Source organism: Anomaloglossus baeobatrachus, chromosome 3 (assembly GCF_048569485.1).
Source record: "Anomaloglossus baeobatrachus isolate aAnoBae1 chromosome 3, aAnoBae1.hap1, whole genome shotgun sequence".
NCBI classification, from domain to species: domain Eukaryota; kingdom Metazoa; phylum Chordata; class Amphibia; order Anura; family Aromobatidae; genus Anomaloglossus; species Anomaloglossus baeobatrachus.
The window spans coordinates 426,816,489-426,843,771 of NC_134355.1; the positions used below are offsets into that span (position 1 = coordinate 426,816,489).

Here is a 27,283-nt window from a genome sequence, read left to right on the forward strand (position 1 = left end):
CATAAACACAAATGAACACTTCAGTACGTGCAATACAAGCAGCCTAGAAAGCCTGTGCCTTAGCACACCTGCTTTCCTGCTGCTGATGTGTCGCTCTCCAAGCGGGCATATAGCGACCTATGCAGTTAAAATACACATGTACACACTGCAGTATATATTGGGGTCAGCACTATGTGTGCCGCTTACCGCCCGCCTATAAGCGGGTGTATGGTCGCCACCGTCCTGCCTGGTTGCCGAAAGTCCGAGCTCGGACTGCAGTAATGGCTGCCGGCGTCTTCCCCAGCTCGTGTGAGGAGGGGCGGGCCGTGGGCGTGCCCCAAGTCAGAGCGGGAATCCGGCGTCCGACAGTGTGCAGTGAGAGGGCTGGAGCATGTAAATAAGGCTCCAGCCCTCGGCGCTGCTGATTGCTCAGCGTCTGTCCCCTTCCCTGAGTGACAGGGAGGGGGCGGGAACGAAGCGGCACTAGGCCGCAGAAGCCGGGGACTGGATTTATAAGCGCCGCCGCCGTAAAAGCGCGGTCGGCGCCCAGTCCCCGGCGAACTACAAGTCCCAGGCGCGCCGCCGCTCCCGGAGCGTCCGGCGCGGTAGTTCCCAATACACAAAGTCACTCAGCAAAGCTGCAGTGACTGTAACCCTTTACTGTCCCCGGCGCACTAGCACACCCAGCAAGTCTGGAGTGTGCTGTGCCTGTGTGTACGGGGACACAGAGTACCTGTAATGGTGCAGGGCCATGTCCCTGAACGGTACTCCAGCTCCGTATCCAGCAGGTTCAAATGGGTCTGTGGATGGAGCCCGGCGTCAGAGCTTTGAGGCCGGCAGGATCCCACTTCCTCAGAGCCCCCCAGGGGGATGTGGAAGGAAAGCAGCATGTGGGCTCCAGCCTCCGTACCAGCAATAGGTACCTCAACCTTACAACACCATCAACGGGTGAGAAGGGAGCATGCTGGGGGCCCTATATGGGCCCTCTTTTCTTCCATCCGAAATAGTCAGCAGCTACTGCTGACTAAAATCTGTGGAGCTATGCATGGATGTCTGACCTCCTTCGCACAAAGCTTGAAAACTGGAGAACCCGTGATACCACGGGGGGGTATAGCCAGAAGGGGAGGGGCCTTGCACTTTTTAGTGTAGTGCTTTGTGTGGCCTCCGGAGGCAGTAGCTATACCCCAATCGTCTGGGTCTCCCAATAGAGCGCTGAAGAAAAAAGCTGTTGTAGACATGGATGACATATTGAACATATATACTGATGGATGTTCGAGTTTTACAGTTTGTACCATGGACTGGATGCAGGTCTCCTTAACCCAAAATAGAAAGCCCAAGGCCGCATTCACACATCCATGCGTCATGGTTCGAGTACGGACTGTGATTGACAGATTGCTGCAGGTCTCCTGACACAGGCCTGATAATCTTATATGTCTATGAAACTATTAAAGCGCACCAATCATCAGGATTTTAGTATACAACCTAAAGCCAGTGCTATACTGGCACCATCATGCTGTTTCTATACATACCTATAGTTGTCAGCTCATATGTATGGGTTTTGAAACACAAGCAAGTAAAGTTTGTAAAATGAGCAGCTTGTTAAATGACAGCAGCTGCAGCAAATAGCTGGGGTGAATATTCAGAGTTATCCCCTCCCTCTGTTACTTATGCTAATTCTATTATACAATAGTTTTACTTTGGGACTAGAAGGACCTGTGCTGATGTCATACCCATGTGACCATATACCAGGAAGCAACAATTTTCTGTTGGCTGAGGCCCCACCCCTTCTAGTCACATGGGTATGACATCAGCACAGGTCCTTTTAGTCACAAAGTAAAACAATTGTATAATAGAATTAGCATAAGTAAAAGTGGAGAGGATAACTCTGAATACACACCCCAGCTTTTAACTGCTGCAGCTGCTGTCACTCAACAAGCTGCTGATTTTACAAACTTTACTTGCTTGTGTTTCAAAACCTATACATCTGAGCTGACAACTAAAGATATGTATAGACTCAGCCATTATAGCACTGGCTTTAGGATATATAGGAAAATCCTGGTGATTGGTGCGCTTTAAATGCAGCTCAGGAAACCCGTGGACCATCCATGCATCACAGTCTGTACTCTGACCATGACACACATGTGTGAAAGCGGCACCACAGGCTATAGGTGGTCATTGATTTCGGCCCAGGCAACCTGCAGACTGTCATTGCATCACAGCCTGTACTTGTACCACAACACACGAATGTATGAAAGCGGCATCACAGGCATATGCAAAGTCTACTTCAACCCAGGAGAACCATGCCGGTCCTTGCATTGCAGTCCAGACTCAGGCAAAGCACAGGTGTATGAATCTGGCCTAGTCATGCTATGATTATGGCCACTGTCAAACAACACTGCAAACAGGCAGTAATACAATGACTGAGGCTCTGTAATTAGTAGCAAGATTTGCAATGTTTATATTTTTTTTTTCTAAGAAAAAAAAAAGAAGAAGGAGGAGTTTGTGACACTTATTTTCTTCATTTGCTCACACCTGTCAGTTCCATTCTGCATGAAAACAGAACCTTCTACATTTTAGCAGTGAGGTCTAAACCTCTGGCAACCACAGGTGAGCAAACTGCAAAAAATGAGCAGCCTTTTACTTACCCCAAAGGCTTTTCTGCAGATCCTCCTCCTCTTCATCTGCCGTCTCTGAAGACTTCCACACATAACCTTCACCCTCTGATCCAACCTCCGCTTTGTTATACACTGTTAGCAAAAACATGCAGTTAAGGTAAATGCCAAGCATCTTATTAATTCTATGGTATACTCTCCAGGAAATCTGCCAACAGCATAACAAGAGTTAACGTTGTCCTAAGATCACACTGAATAGACTGTGCATAGAAAACAATACTGATCATAACAATGGGGTTCCTGAGTCCCTTATTTGACTAAAGCGGCGCTCAAGTGTCACTCTGCCATTCCACTTTATGTCTATGGGACTGACGGACTTAAGTGATAGGCTATGATCTTGGCACAATCCCCTTCATGAAATGTCATCATGTTTATATAGGATAGATGTAATTTGATAGAGCCAGTACGAGATAACTGAGTACATTTGTATTATGTGCACTGTATTAAAATATGCCAATTATTGTGTTCATTACCTTTGACCTTTGATTTTTCCTCCTGTTTGCCAGTCGATGCATCATCGCTGAATTCATCATCGTCCTCCTCATCCTCCTCTGGGTGATGCAGAGAAATAACGGTGTTCTCTGGTAGATCTAAATCAGGGCCAATAATGACCTAAGGAGAAAAGCAAACTATGTGGAAATTTTATTTACAATTAGGTCGTTAAGATTAGTAGCTAAAGGAGAAGTCCGGCTCCGCTCACTTCCCCATCAGGAGGCAAGTGGGGCTAGTGAAGGTAGACCCATGGCTACAGATATCTGCAGGGATACCTACATAGGACAGGAGCATGCGACTTGGCAGATAAGTATAGATGTGACATCAATGGCCTCGCTCGCCCCCTGATGCCGACGTTAGCAGAGCAGTAATACCCCTTTAAGTATTTCCATTACCTTTGAGGTCAGGACGCAGTGTTCATTTATTCTTACTCTATTCTTCACAATAACATTATTACAAACCACAGAGTTCTTAATGGTAACATCATCATCAATTCGCACATCATCCCAAATATACACACTATCCAAAACTACTCGATCACCTGGAAAAGAAAAACACAAAGAATGTAAGATGGTTGAGCTGTATATCAGCATAACAGAGTACCAGCTCCAAAAGATGGGCGCCGTGGGGTGTCCACAACTATCCGCAGAGCTGGCCACAGCACTGTGCCCCGAAAAATCTGCTACGTTCAAAATACTTTGCTGAAAAAGATATTACATGATCGTCTCTTCATTTTACGATCAATCCTAACACATTTTGTCATGGCTCACCGATTCTGCAGTTTTTCCCAATACTGGTGTTGCTGATGCTGCATTTAGACCCAATTGTGGTGTTGCTCCCAATCAGCACATTCTCACGCAAGACACTGCCATGGCCACGCCGGACATCAGATCCTCTGTATATATTGTGGCGGGAGTGCGTGTACCTCTGCTCCTCCTGGCCAGTAAAGTTCGTTTCAGGCGTTATGGGATACAACCAACGGCACAGGACGTCCGAAGTCACAGCTTCATACATTGACAGGTTGGATACACGGGCACCATACTCTTCCTGAGTCACATAGAGGTGGATCTGATTTCCTAAAATCTGCATAAAGAAAAAAGTCTTACAATAACTTACACAAGTGCGTCCAAAATGTGACTTCTAGAGATCGGTGGCATGTGCAAGTGTATTTTCCATTTGAAGGGGACTTGTCCACTCTCCTAGAAATTTAGGAGTACATTAATAACTGGGTGTCAAAGTCCCTTTTCCAAAAAACAGATTTTTGTGTACTCACCGTAAAATCGTTTTCTCTTAGCCATCATTGGGGGACACAGGACCATGGGTGTCATGCTGCCTATCCATAGGAGGACACTAAGTAGATGCAAAAGCATAGCTCCTCCTCTGCAGTATACACCCCCTGGCCGGGCTAGGCAACCTCAGTTTTAGTACACAAGCAGTAGGAGAAAAAAAAAAAAAAAACAGTAAAAACTTCTCAACAGAGGAACATGAGAAAAGAAGAGTCATAACCAAATAAGGTACTAAGAGAACCAAGGCCCAGCAGGGCAACAGGGTGGGTGCTGTGTCCCCCAATGATGGCTAAGAGAAAACGATTTTACGGTGAGTACACATAAATCCATTTTTCTCTGACGCCTCATTGGGGGACACAGGACCATGGGACGTCCTAAAGCAGTCCATGGGTGGGAAAAATAAAAGAAGACAACACAACCCAAGGACTAGAAACCAGTCCCAGACAGCCTGGAGCGCCTACTGAGAGAGGTGCTCTACTGCAGTTTCCAGAATTTTCCTTCCCAGATTTGCCTTAGTTGAAACCTGGGAATGGACTCTAATGCTTTGAAAATGTATGTAGGCTAGACCAGGTCGCAGCCTTACACACCTGTTCCACTGAAGCCTGATGCCGAATGGCCCACGAAGCTCCAACTGCTCGCGTGGAATGAGCCCGCAGCCCACTAGGAATGGGCTTGAGTTGCAAGCAGTAGACTTCCTGGATCGCAGAGCGAATCCAGCGAGCCAGAGTCGCCTTTGAAGCTGCCTGTCCCTTCTTAGGCCCCTCAGGAATGACGAACAAAGAGTCCGTTTTCCTAAAGGGGGCTGTCCTGGATATGTAATATCTGAGAGCTCTGATGAGGTCTAACGAATGCAGAGACCTTTCCACCCTATAAACCGGGTGTAGACAAAAGGAAGGCAGAACAATGTCCTCGTTCAAATGAAACGTGGTAAGAACCTTTGGAAGGAAATCCGGAAGGGGGCGCAGAACCACCTTGTCCTGGTGAAAGATCAGAAAAGGCTCGCGGCAAGAGAGTGCTGCTAGCTCCGAAACCCGTCTGATGGACATAATTGCCACCAGGAATGTTACCTTCCAGGACAGAAGAGCAAGGTTGTATTCCTTGAGGGGTTCAAAGGGAGACCTCTGGAGACCGTCCAGAACGAGGTTGAGGTCCCATGGTTCCAGCGGCCGTTTGTACGGGGGAACTAGATGGGAAACGCCCTGGAGGAAGGTCTTGACTTGCGGTTTTTGAGCCAGGTGGCATTGGTAGAAGATTGAGAGCGCTGAGACCTGCCCTTTAAGGGAACTGAGAGCCAACCCCGCTTGCAAGCCAGACTGTAGAAAGTCGAGAATTCAGGGGATGGCCAGAGGCATAGGCTGGTCGTTAGTTTCTCTGCACCATGAAAGGAAGATTTTCCACGTACGGTGGTAAATGCGGGATGAAGCAGGCTTTCGGGCGCTGATCATGGTGGAAATAACCGCGGGGGAGAATCCCGCTCTTGTTAATACCCAGGTCTAAATGCCCATGCCGTCAGCTTCAGGGCTCTGGAGTTCTGATGGGAAATGGGCCCTTGGGTCAGCAAGTCTGGGATGTCTGGAAGGCGCCACGGTGCATCTCTGAGCATTTGTACTAATTCGGCGTACCAGGCGCGCCTGGCCCAGTCCGGTGCTATCAGTATCACCGGGACTCCCTCTGCCTTGATCTTCCCGATTACCCGCGGCAGCAGGGGTAGAGGTGGAAATATGTAAGGCAGGCGGAAGTGGTGCCAGGAGCAGACTAGAGCATCTGCGCCGATGGACTGCGGGTCGCGTGACCTGGCTATGAACGCCGGTACCTTTGCATTCAACCTTGAGGCCATTAGGTCCACGTCTGGTGTGCCCCAGCGAGTGCAGATATGTAGAAACACTTCAGGGTGGAGAGACCATTCTCCGGCGGCCAGGCCTTGGCGACTTAGAAAGTCTGTTGCCCAGTTCTCTACCCCCGGTATGTGTACTGCTGATATCACTGATCCCAACGATTCGGCCCAGCTGAGGATCTTGTGGGCCTCGAGATAAGCCGCTTTGCTGCGGGTGCCCCCCTGCCGATTGATATAGGCTACAGCTGTCGCATTGTCCGATTGGACTTGAATCTGATGACCCGCTAGCAGAGGGCAGAACGCTCTGAGCGCGAGGAAGATTGAGCGGAGTTCCAGGATGTTTATGGGTAGGAAAGACTCCTGGTGCGTCCAACGTCCTTGAGCAGTGTGGTGCCGGTACACTACTCCCCAGCCTAGGAGGCTGGCGTCCGTGGTCAGGACCAGCCAGTTCACTGGGAGAAAAGATCTCCCTTTCGATAGGGATGATGACCGAAGCCACAAGCGGAGTGCGTACCTGACTGAAGGCGTCAGGTGAAGATGTCTGTCCAGGGAGAAGGGACTCTTGTCCCAGGCCGCTAGAAGGGCTAGCTGCAGTGGGCACAGGTGCAGTTGAGCAAAGGGTACTGCTGCTTCCATAGCTGCCACCATCCTTCCGAGCACTTTCATGCTGAATCGAATGGAGCGAGACGGAGGACGTAGAAGGCAGCGTACCGCTCGTTGAAGAGAGATCGCCTTGTCCTGAGGGAGAAGGATCAAGCCCCGACGGGTGTCCAGGGACATGCCCAGGAAGGTGATGGATCGTGATGGGATCGGGGATGATTTGTCCAGATTCACTAGCCACCCTAAGCGGGATAGGGTGTCCACAGTGATCTGTACGCTGGTTGAGCAGTCGCGGAAGGAGGGGGCCTTGATGAGGAGGTCGTCCAAGTAAGGGAGAACGACTACTCCCCTGGCGTGAAGGACGCTCATGGCCGCCGGCTGCCATGACTTTGGTGAAGACCCTTGGTGCGGTGGCAAGGCAGAAGGGTAGAGCTACGAATTGAAAGTGGGAGTCCTGAATTGCGAAGCGGAGGAACTTTTGGTGATCTGGGGCGATGGGTATGTGCCGGTACGCGTCCTTGATGTCTATGGAGGCGAGGAATTCCCCTTCGACCATGGATGCAATAATGGACCTTAGGGACTCCATTCTGAATGTCCGTACGTGCACATGTTTGTTTAGGTGTTTGAGGTCCAGGATGGGCCGAACTGACCCATCCTTTTTGGGGACCACAAAGAGGTTGGAATAAAAACCCCCGAGCTTCTCGTCGTCTGGGACAGGTATTATCACTCCTGCTGTTTGGAGCAAGTGGATTGCTGAGAAAAAAGCTTTGCGTCGTTTGAGTCTTTGGGGGGTTTGAGAGAAAGAACCGACTCGGGGGTCGGGTCCGAAATTCAATGTGGTAACCGGAAGACACAAGGTCTCGCACCCATTTGTCTGAGGCGGCAGCCCAGATGTGATGAAAGAGCCGCAGTCGACCTCCTACAATGAGTGTGTCTTCCGGGGCGCGGAAGGAGTCATGAGGGGGGAAAACGTCATGGCTGAGTCTCCCTAGTCCTGGACTGTTTCGGTCTAGGCTCCCATGACGAAGTGGGTTTCGGGGAGAGCTGAGAAGGTCGGTCCCTGCGTAGTCCGCGGCTGGTGGCGGGGACAGCACGGGATCTCGACCAACCAAATGAGTTCCGAAAGGAGCGGAACGAGGACTGTGGACGTTTGGTGAAGGACGTCCTGGACTTCAGCTGGGGGAGGGAGGTACTCTTTCCTCCCGTGGCGTCAGAAATGAGCTTGTCCAGACGTTCGCCAAACAATCGGTCTGGAAAAAAGGGAAGGCCCGTGAGAGACTTCTTGGAGGCAGAGTCCGCTCGCCATTGTCGGAGCCAGAGAGCTCTACGGATGGCTATGGTATTTGAAGCGGCAAACGCTGCGCAGGTAGCAGCGTCCATGGAGGCCTGCATGAGGTACTCCGCCGCAGCGGCAATTTGAGCTGTTACCTCTGTGAAGGTATGAGTGAACTGGGATTCCTCAAGCGAAGTGTTAAAGGGAAGGTATCGTCAAAAAAAATAAATAAATAATAATAACTGAAAAAAATGTAAAGTAATAATGTTTAAATGTTTTGTTTAAATATATATATTTTTTTTTAATTGTGCAAAATATAAAAAAAAATTAAAAAGTTTGATATTTTCCACTGTTAAACACTAGGGGGAGCAGCTTCTGAAATCCTACTGAATTTCCACTGTATAAAAAGCTCAGATTACAGCCTGCCGTAAAGTGGGAGGAGTCTGCTCTCCTGTGTGTGATGTCGCCTCCCCCCTCCTAATCTGAGTGTTTACAACAGATAACAGAGAATGACATGTAGGGACAGAGTGCACAGCCATTTTCATGGTGACCAGAAATGCCTAAAGTGTCACCAAGGACAGCAGGAGTATCACACAGGATAGTATTAGATACATGGCTCAGCAGACAGTATCACACAGGAGAGGATTAGATACACGGCTCAGCAGACGGCATCACCCAGGACAGGATTAGATACACGGCACAGCAGACAGTATCACACAGGATAGGATTAGATACACAGCTCAGCAGACAGTATCAAACAGGAGAGGATTAGATACACGGCTCAGCAGACAGCATCACCCAGGACAGGATTAGATACACAGCTCAGCAGACAGTATCACACAGGAGAGGATTAGATACACGGCTCAGCAGACAGCATCACCCAGGACAGGATTAGATACACGGCTCAGCAGACAGTATCACACAGGATAGGATTAGATACACAGCTCAGCAGACAGTATCACACAGGAGAGGATTAGATACACAGCTCAGCAGACAGTATCACACAGGATAGGATTAGATACACAGCTCAGCAGACAGTATCACACAGGAGAGGATTAGATACACGGCTCAGCAGACAGTATCACACAGGAGAGGATTAGATACACGGCTCAGCAGACAGCATAACCCAGGACAGGATTAGATACACGGCTCAGCAGACAGTATCACACAGGATAGGATTAGATACACAGCTCAGCAGACAGTATCACACAGGAGAGGATTAGATACACAGCTCAGCAGACAGTATCACACAGGAGAGGATTAGATACACAGCTCAGCAGACAGCATCACCCAGGAGAGGATTAAGCTGGGTTCACACATAGCGACAGCGACATCGACATCGCTGTTACGTCACCACTTTCTGTGACGTAACAGCGACCTTGTAAGTCGCTGTTATGATCGCTGCTTAGCTGTCAAACACAGCGACGCAGCAGCGATCATAACGTCGCTACATGTGCAGAGAGCAGGGAGCCGCGCACACTGCTTAGCGCTGGCTCCTTGCTCTCCTAGCTACAGTACACATCGGGTTAATTAACCCGATGTGTACTGTAGCTACATGTCACAGTGCAGAGAGCAGGGAGCCGCGCACACTGCTTAGCGCTGGCTCCTTGCTCTCCTAGCTACAGTACACATAGGGTTAATTACCCGATGCGTACTGCAGCTACATGTGCACAGAGCAGGAGCCAGCACTGGCAGCAAGAGCGGCGGAGGCTGGTAACGAAGGTAAATATCGGGTAACCAGGGAAAGGTCTTCCCTTGGTTACCCGATGTTTACAGTGGTTACAGCTTTCCGCAGCTGCCAGACGCCGGCTCCTGCTCCCTGCTCGCTTCATTTCGTCGCTCTCTCGCTGTCACACACAGCGATGTGTGCTTCACAGCGGGAGAGCGACGACGAAAAAATGAAGCAGGACATTCAGCAACGAGCAACAACCTCACAGCAGGGGCCAGCTCGTTGCTGGATGTCACACACAGTGACAGCGACAGGACGTCGCTGCAACGTCACAGAAAATGGTGACGTAGCAGCGATGTCGTTGTTGTCGTCGTCGCTGTGTGTGACACCACCTTTAGATACACAGCTCAGCAGACAGAATCACAAAGGATAGGATTAGATACACAACCCTGCAGACAGTATCACCGGTACACACACATGTACTCACATGCAGTGGCGCGCGCGTGCACACACACAATCACCCCTGATGGGGACCTTGTGCCACACACACACACACACACACACCTTTCACATAATTCCTCCCTGTGACCTCCGGTGGGCGCTCCAGGCAGCTGTGCTGCATGCCATCCTCCCCTGCGTCCGGCCGACATTTCACACATCCGATCGCATACACTCACACATCCGATCGCATACACTCACGATATCGCACATACCTGTACAATCGCGCGCACACACACACACACACACACACACACACACACAGCAGCGGCGGCGGGCAGAGCTGGGGGAGCTGCGGCAGCGGGCAGAGCGGTGACTTGGGAGAACGGAGGGAGGGGGGTGTCATTGGAGACGGTAACGGCGGCGGCAGTAGCTGGGGCAGAGCAGGGGCTGGGGAGAACGGAAAGATGGGATGTCATTGGAGACTGTAAGGAGGGGAGGGGAGGCAGCCCGTACTCACACATCCCGGCGGTTGACAGGGGTAAAGTGGAGCAAACAGCACATGCTGTGAGCTCCACAATAATGGCGCTGAACTCCTCCCTCGTGTTCTGGACTGCCCAGGGGGCGCGTCCACGTCACAGCAGACGCCCACTGTAACGTATGGCAAGGGGTCGGAGCCCGACTATCAGTCTATGCACAGGGGCTGCCATAAAGGAAGGAGTTACTGTCGTTACACACAAGGCAAATCTAGCATGGCAGCCCCCAGTGCCTCCAGTAAAATAAGAATTACATTAAAACTAAATAAGCTGCGATTTTCATTTTGTATTAGAAATACTTGATTTCATAATCACTATTTTTAATACAAAAATAAAAAAACGCGATATCTTCCCTTTAAGGGATTCTGCCCAGACCGAGATCGCCTTTGCGACCCACACAGCGGCAAAGGAGGGCGAGAGGGAGGAACCCGCAGCCTCAAAAGCAGAGCGGGCGAGGTGCTCCACCTGTCTGTCTGTCGGGTCCTTGATGGAGGAACCATCGGGTAAAGACAGGAGCGTCTTTGTGGTAAGGCGGGAGACCGGGGGGGGGCTCGACCGAGGGCGGATTGGCCCAGCCCTTAGGGGCAGGTGAGGCAAAAGGGTACCGGGACTCCATGAGTTTTCGGTTACCGAAGCGCCTGTCAGGCTTCTCCCTTTGCTTTGTGAGGATATCCTGAAACTCTGGGTGATCAGTGAAAACCTTTTTGGGGTTTCCTTGCCCTCTTAAAGGAGACCGCATGGTCAGTGGTAGTGGATGGGGGATCCTCCACATGCAGAGTTTGGTTGATTACTGCTAAAAGGGAGTCTATGGCAGTTTGATCATCTGGGGAGGCTGAAACCAAGGAATCCTCCTGGTATAAACAGCATTCTCCCTTCTGCAGCTCTTCAGAAGCCGTGGAGAGCCCGCTGGAGACACCTGGCCGTGTGCGCTTTTCCTGATCCCTGCAACCGGTGAAGCATGTGCCCGGATTACCTCAGAAGGATCCTCCATAGGGGTATCCTCAGGCTGCGTTCCGTCCAGGGACCCAGAAGGGTGTGGAGGATGACATTGCATAGCCAGCACCAGGTTCTGTGACAGTTTTTCCATGGATTGGGACAGAAACTGTGCCCATTCCGGTGGGCTGGGAGCCTTAGGCTCTGGGCTGACTGTGGTGGTGGCAGGGGGGTCTTGGGGGACTATAGGGGCACAGAACTCACAGAGAGGAGGTGTGTTTACGTGGTAGCTCAGCGTGGCAAACAGTGCAGGCTGAATAATAGACTATCTCGGCCTTAGCACGCTTAGTGCCCTTAGAATTCTGCATGTTCCTAATAGGAGTATGCCAGGAGGGGGAGTAATGCTCAGCAGAGCTACAAGTGAAGCAAGCACCTCACCAGAATCAGCCGATGGCCCTGTCCTCAGGAAGGAAGGATTAAGCTCTATGGAGATCTTCGCACGCTTTCCTAGGGGTGGGGCTTAGCGCTAAAAAAGAGCGCGAAGATAAAGTCAGTGTGCCCCCCCCTGCTGTGGGTAGTAAAAAACGGCGGGAAGGGAGCTTCTGATAGTTTTCCTCCCTCTCCCTCCAGTCAGCACACAGCTTGTCACTGGTGGTTATCAGCCGGCTTTTCTGCTAGAGCAAATAAACAGAGCAAACAAACAGCGTGAGTCCCTGAGCCCTGGGACCTCCCCCTGCCACCAGGAAATTATCTGCAGGACTTTCTGCAAACAGGAGTGACTTTCCCCCCTCCTCCAGCCAGCAAGCTAGAGAAAAGTTAACAGTGTGCAGGATCCTTGGGGCTCTCCTCCTTGCTGACCTGGGAGCCTTCCCTGCAGCGTCTTTTCTCCCTTTGTCTGGGAAACCAGTCAGGAGGGATCTCACCTTAAAACACTGCTTCCCTCCAGGCAGTGAAAATAGCAGAGTCAGCTTGCTGTGTCTGGTCACACCGGTGCCATATTCAACTCAGAGCCTGCAAAGAGGGGCTGAGGAATTGAGCTATAGGGGCACAGGCCTCTACCCTGGGCTTTGGAAAATCGGTGTCTGTGGAACCCGTCGTCCAGCCCAGGATCCAGCGTCGCAGGAGGGGGTACGTGGAGGCGACACTCCACGTTCCCGCCCGTTGATGGTAGTGGGAGATCGGTCCCAAAAGGAAACCGTCGCCCTCAAAAAATAAACAAACCTTGAAAGAAAGTGCCTCCTACAGACACTAAGCTAAAACTGAGGTTGCCTGGCCCGGCCAGGGGGTGTATACAGCAGAGGAGGAGCTATGCTTTTGTAACTACTTAGTGTCCTCCTATGGATAGGCAGCATAACACCCATGGTCCTGTGTCCCCCAATGAGGCGTCAGAGAAAGGGTGTGTTTCTATTGAGTCCGCACTGATTGGACGGTGGCAGACTGTATATGGACACACCCAAACCTCAACTTAATATTCATTTTTAGGAAGAATAACAGAAGAAAAGCACAATGAAAACAAGATGCTAGCAAAGAATACAACCATTTACTAAATCAGACATTTTTGGACAAGCGACAGATCCTCTTAAGAGGCAAAAGGTCACCAGTAAGTCATAGTGTGCAGCACGGTGGCTCAGTGGTTAGCACTACAGTCTTTCAGCGCTGGGGTCATAGAATATTAGAGTTGGAATGGACCTCCTGAGTCATCTAGTGCAACCCCCTGCTCAAAGCAGGATTCACTAAATCATCCCAGACATATGCCAATCCAACCTCTTTTTAAAGACTTCCATCGAAGGAGAACTCACCACCTCTTGTGGCAGCCTGTTTCTCTCGATCACCCTCACGATCAAAAAGTTTTTTCTAATATCTAATCTGTGTCAACTCCCCATCAGTCTCATCCCATTGCTTCTAGATTTCCCTTGTGAAAATGAGAATAAAACTGATCCCTCTACAGTGTGACAGCTTTTAAGATATTTGTAGACAGCTATTAGGTCTCCTCTCAGTCTTCTCTTTTGCAAGCTAAACAATCCTAAATCCTGTAACAGTTCCTCATAGGACATGGTTTGCAGACCAGTCACCATTCTGGTCACTCCTCTCTGAACTCGCTTCAGTTTGTTGATGTCTTTTTTAAAATGTGGTGCCCAGAACTGGACACAATATTCCAGATGAGGTCTGACCAAAGAGGAGTAAAGGGGGATAATTACTTCATGTGATCTAGACTGTATGCTTCTGTTAATACATCCTAGAATGGTGTTTGCTATTTTGCTGCTGCATCACACTGTTGACTCATGTTCAGTCTGTGATCTTTTATTATACCTAAGTCTTTTTCACACATGCTGTTGGATAGCTCTATTCCTCCCATGCTGTATATGCTCTTTTCATTATTCTTGCCAAGATGTATGACTTTGCATTTCTCCATGCTAGAAACTATTCTGTTAGTTGCTGCCCACTGTTCCAGCTTGTTTAGATCTTGTTGAATCCTCTCTCTCTTCTCTAGTATTAGCTATTCCTAAAAGTGTTGTGTCCTCAGCAAATTTAATCAGTTTACCCTTAATTCCTCTATCTAAATCATTGATAAAGATGTTGAACAACAAGGGGCCCAGGACAGAGCCCTGTGGTAACCCACTTGAGACAGTCTTCCAACTGGATGTGCAGCCATTTATGACCACGCTCTGACTCATAACTAAGCCAGTTACGAATGCATCTAACAGTTGCCTTGTCTTGTCCATTCCACACTTGGTCATTTTTTCAATAAGGATTGTATGAGATACTTTGTCAAATGCTTAGCTGAAGTCAAAATATACTATATCTACTGCATTTCCCTGATCTACCCAGTCAGTGATTCGGTCATAGAAGGAAATTAAGTTAGTCTGATATGACTTCGTTAAAAACCCCATGCTGGCTCTGGTTAATCACTTCATTCTCATCCAGGTACTTGCATAAATGTTGTTTAATAATTTGTTCAAATTCCTGGGTTCAAATTCCACAAATGACAAAATCTGCAAGGAGATTGTATGTTCTCCCTGTGTTTGTGTGGGTTTCCTCTGAGTTCTTTGGTTTCTTCCCACACTCCAAGAAAGACATACTGATCGGGAACGTAGGTTGTGAGCCCCAATGGGCACACAGTGATAATCCCATCTATAAAGCGCTGTGGGATTAATAGCGCTATTTAAGTGAGCAAAATGAAGGGAATTTTGTTTACTTACCGTAAATTCCTTTTCTTCTAGCTCCAATTGGGAGACCCAGACAATTGGGTGTATAGCTATGCCTCCGGAGGCCACACAAAGTATTACACTAAAAGTGTAAAGCCCCTCCCCTTCAGCCTATACACCCCCCGTACTGCTACGGGCTCATCAGTTTTGGTGCAAAAGCCAAAAAGAGGAAAAAATTATAAACTGGTTTAAAGTAAATTCAATCCGAAGGAATATCGGAGAACTGAAACCATTTAACATGAACAACATGTGTATACAAAAAACAGGGGCGGGTGCTGGGTCTCCCAATTGGAGCTAGAAGAAAAGGAATTTACGGTAAGTAAACAAAATTCCCTTCTTCTTTGTCGCTCCTAATTGGGAGACCCAGACAATTGGGACGTCCAAAAGCAGTCCCCGGGTGGGTAAATAATACCTCATAATAGAGCCGTAACGGCTCCGTCCTACAGGTGGGCAACTGCCGCCTGAAGGACTCGCCTACCTAGGCTGGCATCTGCCGAAGCATAGGTATGCATCTGATAGTGTTTCGTGAAGGTGTGCAGGCTCGACCAGGTAGTTGCCTGACACATCTGCTGAGCCGTAGCCTGGTGTCGCAAGGCCCAGGACGCTCCCACGGCCCTGGTAGAATGGGCCTTCAGTCCTGAGGGAACCGGAAGCCCCGAGGAACGGTAAGCTTCGAGAATTGGTTCCTTGATCCACCGAGCCAGGGTTGATTTGGAAGCTTGTGTCCCTTTATGCTGGCCAGCGACAAGGACAAAGAGAGCATCGGAGCGGCGCAGGGGCGCCGTACGAGAAATGTAGAGTCTGAGTGCTCTCACCAGATCTAACAAGTGCAAATCCTTTTCACATTGGTGAACTGGATGAGGACAAAACGAGGGTAAGGAGATGTCCTGATTGAGATGAAAAGTGGGCAAGGCAAATGGCCAGGGAGAAAACGCCTGAGCAGAGCACCACGACAGGAATATTTTCCACGTCCTGTGGTAGATCTTGGCGGACGTTGGTTTCCTAGCCTGTCTCATAGTGGCAATGACCTCTTGAGATAATCCTGAAGATGCTAGGATCCAGGACTCAATGGCCACACAGTCAGGTTGAGGGCCGCAGAATTCAGATGGAAAAACGGCCCTTGAGACAGCAAATCTGGTCGGTCTGGCAGTGCCCACGGTTGGCCGACCGTGAGATGCCACAGATCCAGGTACCACGACCTCCTCGGCCAGTCTGGAGCGACGAGGATGGCGCGGCGGCAGTCGGCCCTTATCTTGCGTAACACTCTGGGCAACAGAGCCAGAGGAAGAAACACATAAGGAAGCTGAAACTGCGACCAATCCTGAACTAAGGCGTCTGCCGCCAGAGCTCTGTGATCTTGAGATCGAGCCATGAATGTTGGGACCTTGTTGTTGTGCCGTGACGCCATTAGGTCGACGTCCGGCATCCCCCAGCGCCAACAGATCTCCTGAAACACGTCCGGGTGAAGGGACCATTCCCCTGCGTCCATGCCCTGGCGACTGAGAAAGTCTGCTTCCCAGTTTTCTACGCCCGGGATGTGAACTGCGGATATGGTGGATGCTGTGGCTTCCACCCACAGCAGAATCCGCCGGACTTCCTGGAAGGCTTGCCGACTGCGTGTCCCACCTTGGTGGTTGATGTAAGCCACCGCTGTGGAGTTGTCCGACTGAATTCGGATCTGCTTGCCTTCCAGCCACTGCTGGAACGCTTTTAGGGCAAGATACACTGCCCTGATCTCCAGAACATTGATCTGAAGTGAGGACTCTTGCTGAGTCCACGTACCCTGAGCCCTGTGGTGGAGAAAAACTGCTCCCCACCCTGACAGGCTCGCGTCCGTCGTGACCACCGCCCAGGATGGGGGTAGGAAGGATTTCCCTTTCGATAATGAGGTGGGAAGAAGCCACCACCGAAGGGAAGCTTTGGTTGCTTGAGAGAGGGAGACGTTCCTGTCTAGGGACGTCGGCCTCCTGTCCCACTTGCGTAGGATGCCCCATTGAAGAGGACGCAGGTGAAACTGCGCGAAAGGGACTGCTTCCATTGCTGCCACCATCTTCCCCAGGAAGTGCATGAGGTGCGTCAAGGGGTGTGACCGACCTTGAAGGAGGGATTGTACCCCTGTGTGTAGTGAACGCTGTTTGTCCAGCGGAAGCTTCACTATCGCTGGAAGAGTATGAAACTCCATGCCAAGATATGTCAGTGATTGGACCGGTGTCAGATTTGACTTTGGAAAATTGATGATCCACCCGAAACTCTGGAGAATCTCCAGAGTAACGTTGAGGCTGTGTTGGCATGCCTCTTGAGAGGGTGCCTTGACCAGCAGATCGTCTAAGTAAGGTATCACTGAGTGACCCTGAGAGTGGAGGACCGCAACTACTGTAGCCATGACCTTTGTGACAACCCTTGGGGCTGTCGCCAGGCCGAACGGCAGTGCCGCGAACTGAAGGTGTTCGTCTCCTATGGCGAAGCGCAAGAAGCGCTGATGCTCTGGAGCAATTGGTACGTGGAGATAAGCATCCTTGATATCGATCGATGCTAGGAAATCTCCTTGGAACATTGAGGCGATGACGGAGCGGAGGGATTCCATCCGGAACCGCCTGGTCCTTACGTGTTTGTTGAGCAGTTTTAGGTCCAAAACAGGACGGAAGGACCCGTCCTTCTTTGGAACCACAAACAGGTTGGAGTAGAAACCGTGACCCTGTTGCTGAAGAGGAACCGGGACCACCACTCCTTCTGCCTTCAGAATGCCCACCGCCTGCAGAAGAGCCTCGGCTCGCTCGGGAGGCGGAGATGTTCTGAAGAATAGAGTCGGAGGACGAGAGCTGAACTCTATCCTGTAACCGTGAGACAAAATGTCTCTCACCCAACGGTCTTTAACTTGTGGCAGCCAGGTGTCGCAAAAGCGGGGGAGCCTGCCACCGACCGAGGATGCGGTGTGAGGAGGCCGTAAGTCATGAGGAAGCCGCCTTGGTAGCGGCACCTCCGGCGGTCTTTTTAGGGCGTGATTTAGACCGCCATGCGTCGGCGTTCCTCTGATCCTTCTGAGGCCTTTTGGACGAGGAGAATTGTGACCTGCCCGCACCCCGAAAGGACCGAAACCTCGACTGTCCCCTCCTCTGTTGGGGTGTTTTTGGTTTGGCTTGGGGTAAGGATGTTTCCTTTCCCTTGGATTGTTTGATGATTTCATCCAATCTCTCACCAAACAAACGGTCGCCCGAAAATGGCAATCCAGTTAAGCACTTTTTGGAAGCCGAATCTGCCTTCCATTCCCGCAGCCACAAGGCCCTGCGTATTACCACCGAATTGGCGGCTGCAACCGCCGTACGGGTCGCAGAGTCCAGGACAGCATTAATAGCGTAGGACGCAAATGCCGAAGTTTGAGAGGTTATGGACGCCACCTGCGGCGCAGACGTACGTGAGTGCGTCTATTTGCGCCTGACCAGCTGAGATAGCTTGGAGTGCCCATACGGCTGCGAATGCTGGAGCAAAAGACGCGCCGATAGCTTCATAGATGGATTTCAACCAGAGCTCCATCTGTCTGTCAGTGGCATCCTTGAGTGAAGCTCCATCTTCCACTGCAACTATGGATCTAGCCGCCAGTCTGGAGATTGGAGGATCCACCTTGGGACACTGAGTCCAGCCCTTGACCACGTCAGGGGGAAAAGGGTAACGTGTATCCTTAAGGCGCTTGGAAAAACGCTTATCTGGATAAGCTCGGTGTTTCTGGACTGCCTCTCTGAAGTCAGAGTGGTCCAGAAACATACTCTTTGTACGCTTGGGAAACCTGAAACGGAATTTCTCCTGCTGAGAAGCTGACTCCTCCACTGGAGGAGCTGAGGGAGAAATATTCAACATTTCATTGATGGACGCAATAAGATCATTCACTATGGCGTCCCCATCAGGAGTATCAAGGTTGAGAGCGGCTTCAGGATCAGAATCCTGATCAGCTACCTCCGCTTCATCATACAGAGAGTCCTCTCGCTGAGACCCTGAACATTGTGATGATGTCGAGGGAATTTCATAGCGAGCTCGCTTAGTCGGTCTGGGGCTGCGGTCCGTGTCAGAGACCTCACCCTGGGATCCATGAGACACCCCGGGAAGACATTGCTGTTCCAACTGAGGGGAACCAGGGGACAATGATAACACAGTGCCCCTGGCTTGAGATGCCGGCCTGGACTGCAAGGCTTCTAATATCTTAGCCATAGTCTCAGAAAGTCTTTCAGTAAAAACTGCAAACTCCGTCCCTGTCACCTGGACAGTGTTAACAGGTGGTTCTCCCTGGGCTACCCCTAGCAGAGGCTCCGGCTGAGAAAGTGCCACAGGGGCCGAGCATTGCACACAATGAGGGTCAGTGGAACCTGCCGGCAGTATAGCCGTACATGCTGCACAGGCAGCATAGTAAGTCTGTGCCATGGCACCCTTGCTATTTGTGGACGACATGCTGTTGTCTCCTCTGAGCAATACAGGAGGGTAAATAGCCACAAATCAACAGTGCACAGTATAGACTATAATCATATAAACTATAAATACACTTCTGCACTAGTGGGGCCAGCACCACAGGTGCTGCTTACCGCCTGCGCAAAGCGTTTGTGTGGGCACCAGAATTCCTGCCTGGGTCTCTTTGAGCTTGTCTCTCCTCTCCAGCGTTAGCAGAGCTGAGAGGAATGGCTGCCAGCGTCCTGGGGAGAGGAGGGAGCCGTGGGCGTGACCCAGAAAAGTGCGGGAACTGGTGCCCCACTGTGCAGAGTGAGGGGGGTGGAGTATGCAAAGCATGCTCCAGCCCTCAGTGCTGCCGACCTGTACAGCGTCCCGCCCTTCCCCTGACTGGCAGGGCTGGGGGCGGGAAAAGAATGAGACTAGGCCGCAGAAGCCGGGGACTATAGTTATAAGCGCGGCCGCCGTATAAGCGCGGTCGGCGCGGAAGTCCCCGGCGCACTAACAGTCCCAGCCGCGCCGCAGGGATAACCATGGCAGCGGCGGTCAGCGCGGCAGTCCCCCTACACAAATACACTCAGCGACGCTGAGTGTATAGTGGCACACATGCAGCCAGCGCTGCTGTCCCCGGTGCACTAGCACACCCAGCAATGCTGGAGTGTTGCTGTGCGCGGTCCCCACGGGGACACAGAGTACCTCCAAGTAGCAGGGCCATGTCCCTGAACGATACTCGGCTCCTATCCAGCAGGGTCCTCAGGAGCTGTGGATGGAGCACGGTCTCCTGTGCCTGGAGACCGATGGGATCCCACTTCACCCAGAGCCCTAAGGGGGATGGGGAAGGAAAGCAGCATGTGGGCTCCAGCCTGCGTACCCGCAATGGATACCTCAACCTTAACAACACCGCCGACAAAAGTGGGGTGAGAAGGGAGCATGCTGGGGGCCCTGTTATGGGCCCTCTTTTCTTCCATCCGACATAGTCAGCAGCTGCTGCTGACTAAGCTGTGGAGCTATGCGTGGATGTCTGACCTCCTTCGCACAAAGCATAAAAACTGATGAGCCCGTAGCAGTACGGGGGGGTGTATAGGCTGAAGGGGAGGGGCTTTACACTTTTAGTGTAATACTTTGTGTGGCCTCCGGAGGCATAGCTATACACCCAATTGTCTGGGTCTCCCAATTAGGAGCGACAAAGAAAAATAAATAAAATAAAGTGTCTGTAATTTCTTATGTGTAGTTTATTTTTTTTGTAAGTTCCTTGGCCATCAATATGGCGACCAATGAAGCATACATTTTTGTTATTGAGAAGACTTTTCAGTCTTCTAAAACTAAATTCTGTGTAAATTCAAAGAACATAAATAACTCTAAAAAAACAGCGGACAGCCATTCTTACCTCCTCATTAACCAAGATGCCCCGAACAAAGTCGTCTCTAGTTTGGTAGTCAAAGTTGTCTGTGAACAGCTCTGCGACCTATAATGTAGTAAATGTAAAGAAAATACAATATCAATCAGTAACTGAAAAAACGTCAAAATAAATTATCAGAAAGATAAATATGCATCACTGAATTGGGGCTACAAAGGATGGTATATGGTCAGTAATCCACAGTATACGTCACTGGCCACAAACTCATGGCTCCAATCTCCAGGAGAGCAGATTGTCTGGCATCCCATCATAAGGCCCTGTCACACACAGAGATAAATCTTTGGCAGATCTGTGGTTGCAGTGAAATCATGGACATATTGTTCCATTTGTACACAGCCACAAACCTGGCACTGATTGTCCACAATTTCACTGCAACCACAGATCTGCCGCAGATTTATCTCTGTGTGTGACAGGGCCTATAATGAAGGGAATTTTGTTTACTTACCGTAAATTCCTTTTCTTCTAGCTCCTATTGGGAGACCCAGACAATTGGGTGTATAGCTTCTGCCTCCGGAGGCCACACAAAGTATTACACTTTAAAAAGTGTAACCCCTCCCCTCTGCCTATACACCCTCCCGTGCATCACGGGCTCCTCAGTTTTGGTGCAAAAGCAGGAAGGAGGAAACTTATAAATTGGTCTAAGGTAAATTCAATCCGAAGGATGTTCGGAGAACTGAACCATGAACCAAAAGAACAATTCAACATGAACAACATGTGTACACAAAAGAACAACAGCCCGAAGGGAACAGGGGCGGGTGCTGGGTCTCCCAATAGGAGCTAGAAGAAAAGGAATTTACGGTAAGTAAACAAAATTCCCTTCTTCTTTGTCGCTCCATTGGGAGACCCAGACAATTGGGACGTCCAAAAGCAGTCCCTGGGTGGGTAAAAGAATACCTTGATAAAAAGAGCCAACAACGGCCCTCCTCTTACAGGTGGGCAACCGCCGCCTGAAGGACTAGCCTACCTAGACTGGCATCCGCCGAAGCATAGGTATGCACCTGATAGTGTTTCGTGAAAGTGTGCAGACTAGACCAGGTAGCTGCCTGACACACCTGCTGAGCCGTCGCCCGGTGCCGCAATGCCCAGGACGCACCCACGGCTCTGGTAGAATGGGCTTTCAGCCCTGAAGGAATCGGAAGCCCAGAAGAACGGTAGGCTTCAAAAATCGGTTCCTTGATCCACCGAGCCAAGGTTGACTTGGAAGCCTGCGACCCCTTACGCTGGCCAGCGACAAGGACAAAGAGCGCATCAGAACGGCGCAGTGACGCCGTGCGAGACACGTAGATCCGGAGTGCTCTCACTAGATCTAACAAATGCAAATCCTTTTCACATTGGTGAATTGGATGAGGGCAAAATGAAGGTAAGGAGATATCCTGATTGAGATGAAAAGTGGACACCATTTTGGGGAGAAAGTCCGGGACCGGACGCAGAACCACCTTATCCTGGTGAAATACCAGGAAGGGGGCTTTGCATGACAGCGCTGCAAGCTCTGACACTCTTCGGAGTGATGTGACTGCCACTAGAAATGCCACCTTCTGCGAAAGACGTGATAGAGAGACATCGCGCAGCGGCTCAAAAGTCGGTTTCTGAAGAGCCCGTAGAACCCTGTTGAGATCCCAGGGTTCCAGCGGACGCTTGTAAGGTGGGACTATGTGGCAAGCTCCCTGCAGGAACGTGCGGACCTGCGGAAGCCTGGCTAGACGCTTTTGAAAAAACACGGAGAGCGCCGAGACTTGTCCCTTGAGAGAGCCGAGAGACAAACCCTTGTCCATTCCGGATTGAAGGAAGGAAAGAAACGTGGGTAAGGCAAACGGCCAGGGGGTAAACCCCTTATCAGAGCACCAGGCTAAGAAGATCCTCCAAGCCCTGTGATAGATCTTGGCTGACGTTGGTTTCCTGGCCTGTCTCATAGTGGCAATGACCTCTTGAGATAACCCTGAAGACGCTAGGATCCAGGACTCAATGGCCACACAGTCAGGTTGAGGGCCGCAGAATTCAGATGGAAAAATGGCCCTTGCGACAGCAAGTCTGGTCGGTCTGGGAGCGCCCACGGTTGACCCACCGTGAGGTGCCACAGGTCCGGGTACCACGACCTCCTCGACCAGTCTGGAGCGACGAGGATGGCGCGGCGGCAGTCGGACCTGATCTTGCGCAACACTCTGGGCAGCATTGCCAGAGGAGGGAATACATAAGGCAGTCGAAACTGCGACCAATCCTGAACTAAGGCGTCCGCCGCCAGAGCTCTGTGATCCTGAGACCGTGCCATGAATGCCGGGACTTTGTTGTTGTGCCGAGACGCCATGAGATCGACGTCCGGCGTTCCCCAGCGGCAACAGATCTCTTGAAACACGTCCGGGTGAGAGACCATTCCCCTGCGTCCCTGCCCTGGCGACTGAGAAAGTCTGCTTCCCAGTTTTCTACGCCTGGGATGTGAACCGCGGAGATGGTGGAGGCTGTGGCCTCCGCCCACAGCAGAATCCGCCGAACTTCTTGGAAGGCTTGACGACTGCGAGTGCCGCCCTGGTGGTTGATGTACGCGACCGCCGTGGCGTTGTCCGACTGTATGCGGATCTGTCTGCCCTCCAGCCACCGATGGAACGCTTTTAGGGCTAGATACACTGCCCTTATCTCCAGAACATTGATCTGAAGGGAGGACTCTGTCGGAGACCAGGTTCCCTGAGCCTTGTGGTGGAGAAAAACCGCTCCCCACCCTGACAGACTCGCGTCCGTCGTGACCACAGCCCAGGATGGGGGCAGGAAAGATTTTCCCTTCGACAGGGAAGTGGGAAGAAGCCACCACTGAAGAGAGGTCTTGGCTGCCAGAGAAAGAGAGACGTTCCTGTCTAAGGACATCGACCTCTTGTCCCATTTGCGGATAATGTCCCATTGGAGTGGACGCAGATGAAACTGCGCAAAGGGAACTGCCTCCATTGCTGCCACCATCTTCCCCAGGAAGTGCATGAGGCGCCTCAAGGGGTGTGTCTGGGCCCGAAGGAGATATTGCACCCCTGTTTGCAGCGAACGCTGTTCGTCTAAGTAAGGGATCACCGAGTGGCCCTGAGAGTGTAGGACCGCCACCACGGATGCCATGACCTTGGTTCGCTCGGGGGGCGGAGATGTTCTGAAAAAACGAGTCGGAGGACGAGAGCTGAACTCTATCCTGTAACCGTGAGACAGAATGTCCCTCACCCATCGGTCTTGGACATGTGGCCACCAGTCGTCGCAAAAGCGGGAGAGCCTGCCACCGACCGAGGATGCGGTTTGGGGAGGCCGAAAGTCATGAGGAGGCCGCCTTGGAGACGGTGCCTCCGGCGGTCTTTGGAGGACGTGACTTAGACCGCCATGCAGAAGAGTTTCTCTGGCTCTTCTGTGGCCTGTTGGACGATGAGGATTGGGACCTGGCTGAGGGCCGACAGGACCGAAACCTCGCTTGAATTTTTCGTTGCTGAGGTCTCTTTGGTTTGGGCTGGGGTAAGGACGAGTCCTTTCCCTTGGATTGCTTAATAATTTCATCCAATTGTTCGCCAAACAATCGGTCGCCAGAAAAGGGCAAACCGGTCAAGAACTTCTTGGAAGCAGAGTCTGCCTTCCATTCGCGTAGCCACATGGCCCTGCGGACTGCCACCGAATTGGCGGATGCTACCGCTGTACGGCTAGCCGAGTCCAGGACAGCATTCATGGCGTAGGATGAAAATACCGACGCCTGAGACGTCAAAGACGCTACTTGCGGAGCAGAGGTACGGGTGACCGCATTAATCTCAGACAGACAAGCTGAGATAGCCTGGAGTGCCCACACTGCTGCAAAGGCTGGGGCAAAGGACGCGCCTATGGCTTCATAGATGGATTTCATTAGGAGCTCTATCTGCCTGTCCGTGGCATCCTTGAGCGTTGAACCGTCAGCCACTGCTACTACGGATCTAGCCGCCAGTCTAGAGACTGGAGGATCCACCTTGGGACACTGAGCCCAACCCTTAACTACGTCAGAGGGGAAGGGGTAACGTGTGTCATTAAGGCGTTTAGTAAAGCGCTTGTCCGGGAAAGCCCTGTGCTTCTGGACAGCATCTCTGAAGTTCGAGTGATCGAAGAAAGCACTCCGAGTACGTCTGGGAAACCTAAACTAGTGCTTCTCCTGCTGTGCTGCCGACTCCTCTATAGGTAGAGTTGTGGGAGAAAGATCTAGCACCTGGTTGATGGACGCTATAAGGTCATTTACTATGGCGTCCCCTTCAGGTGTATCAAGATTGAGAGCAACGTCAGGGTCAGAGTCCTGGGCTGCGACCTCCGCCTCATCCTCTAGAGAGTCCTCAAGCTGAGACCCCGAACAGCGTGATGAAGTCGGGGAAGATTCTAAGCGAGCCCGCTTAGCCGGTCTGGGACTGCGGTCCGTGCCGGAGTCCTCCACGTAATAACTAGAGGCCACCCCAGGAGCACGCTTCGTCGCAGACCGAGAGGGGCCTGGGGGCGATCCCGCAGTGCCCGGGGCCTGTGTAAGGGCCGGTCTGGGCTGCAAAGCTTCTAGTATCTTAGCAGACCATTTGTCCATAGACTGAGCCATGGATTGTGAAAGTGACTCAGAGTTTCTCAGCAAAAGCTGCAAACTCTGTCCCTGCCGCCTGGACAGGGGAAGCCGGCGGTTCTACCTGGGCCGAGGGTCCCACCAGTGCCCCAGGCTCCGGCTGAGCGAGTGCCACATGGCCCGAGCATTGCTCACAGTGAGGGTAGGTGGAACCTGCAGGTAGCATAGCCGCACAAGAGGTACAGGTTGCAAAATAACCCTGTGTCTTGGCACCCTTGCTCCTTGTGAACGACATGCTGTAGTCTCCCAGGAGAGTGATCACTGAGGGATATATAGCCACAAGCTAACAGTACAGCCGAACCGAGAAAATGTATACAAATATATATATACAGTTCAGCACTCTAAGGGGCCCAGCACCGGTGGGAAGAAGCCACCTGGCTTACCGACCGCTCAAGCAGTGTGTGGCCACCAGATTCCCTGCCTCGGGTCTCCCAGTCCTCCACCGGCAGAATGTGCTTAAAACATGGCTGTCGGCGTTCACAGGGGAGGAGGGAGCCGTGGGCGTAACTACAAAAGTGCGGGAATCTGGTGCCCCAGAGTGAATAGTGAGGGGGGCGGAGGACAGCCAAGTGTGCTCCAGCCCTCACTGTCGGCGTCAGACCGACCGTCCCGCCCTTCCCCCTGACTGGCAGGCCCGGGGGCGGGAGTTTAAGGCACTAGGCCGCAAAAGCCGGGGACTAAAGTTAAAACCGCGGCCGGCAAGCAGGCGCGGTCGGCGCGGTAGTCCCGGTCTCATACCAACACCGCAGTCGATGCAGCGTCTGAGATCAAGGTGCTCCATGCACCGTCCCCAAGGGGACACAGAGTACCTGTAGATGCAGGGCCCTGTCCCTGATGATACTCAGTCTCCTGTCCGTCAGAATCCCACAGGGGCTGCGGAGGGAGCCCGGTCCCAGTGCATGGATGACCGGATAGGATCCCACTTCTCCCAGAGCCCCTAAGGGATGGGGAAGGAAAACGGCATGTGGCTCCTGCCTGTGTACCCGCAATGGGTACCTCAACCTTAACAACACCGCTGACTTAGTGGGGTGAGAAGGGAGCATGCCGGGAGCCCTGTTAGGGCCCTCTTTTCTTCCATCCGATATAATCAGCAGCTGCTGCTGACTAAAATGGGAGCATGAGTGCATGTGTGCCTCCTTCAACACAAAGCATAAAACTGAGGAGCCCGTGATGCACGGGAGGGTGTATAGGCAGAGGGGAGGGGTTACACTTTTTAAAGTGTAATACTTTGTGTGGCCTCCGGAGGCAGAAGCTATACACCCAATTGTCTGGGTCTCCCAATGGAGCGACAAAGAAAAAGTCTATTTTACCGTAATCTTTTCTTCGCTCTAGTTTACGACTTATGTTCGTTAGTGAATCTGTGGGAATATGAACACAACTACTAGAGTACATTATATTATTGGTGACCACGATGTACACCTTATGGAGATATTCTGGGCCACGGCTAATGACGCATCAGTATGGTTACGACAATACTAAACTTGCACAGATTTTCTTTTTTGTGATGCCATTTTTGAACACCAGTAAAGTCTAAAGCTGTCTGTTGATGGAGCAGTGTGAGGACTTTTTTTTTTTGGGTGGCAAGCCAATCTTTTTTTATTGATACCATTTTGGCACACATGAGATGCTTAGATTCTTTTTCATTCCAATTTTTTTTTTTTTTTTTTTTAGGCAGAAGGGTTGACCAACCCCCTTCCCCCCTGATTGTGGCATTCTGAATATTCTCTCCTTACGACACTTAGTATCCACGGTGTGTACAGAGCTCAGTTCCTGCTGTTAGATATGGGTGCCCACTATGTAATATAGACGGCATCTACCATGTGTACAGAGCTCAGCTCCTGCTGTTAGATACGGGTGCCCACTATGTATTATAGCCGGCATCTACCGTGTGTAAAGAGCTCGGCTCCTGCTGTTAGACGAGGGTGCCCACTAGGTAATATA

General features: G+C 51.2%; 1 protein-coding gene across 1 annotated transcript in view; it reads right to left on the reverse strand.

Annotated features, from left to right (window-relative positions):
- EIF2B5 (eukaryotic translation initiation factor 2B subunit epsilon) overlaps positions 1-27,283 on the reverse strand; it is a 76,355-nt gene that overhangs the window by 28,838 nt on the left and 20,234 nt on the right. The window contains exons 6-10 of the mRNA XM_075338483.1: positions 20,737-20,814; positions 3,914-4,226; positions 3,539-3,684; positions 3,125-3,263; positions 2,625-2,726 (exon numbers count right to left, since the gene is read on the reverse strand). Coding sequence (XP_075194598.1) covers positions 2,625-2,726; positions 3,125-3,263; positions 3,539-3,684; positions 3,914-4,226; positions 20,737-20,814 — 778 coding nt within the window. The remainder of the gene's footprint in view (positions 1-2,624; positions 2,727-3,124; positions 3,264-3,538; positions 3,685-3,913; positions 4,227-20,736; positions 20,815-27,283) is intronic.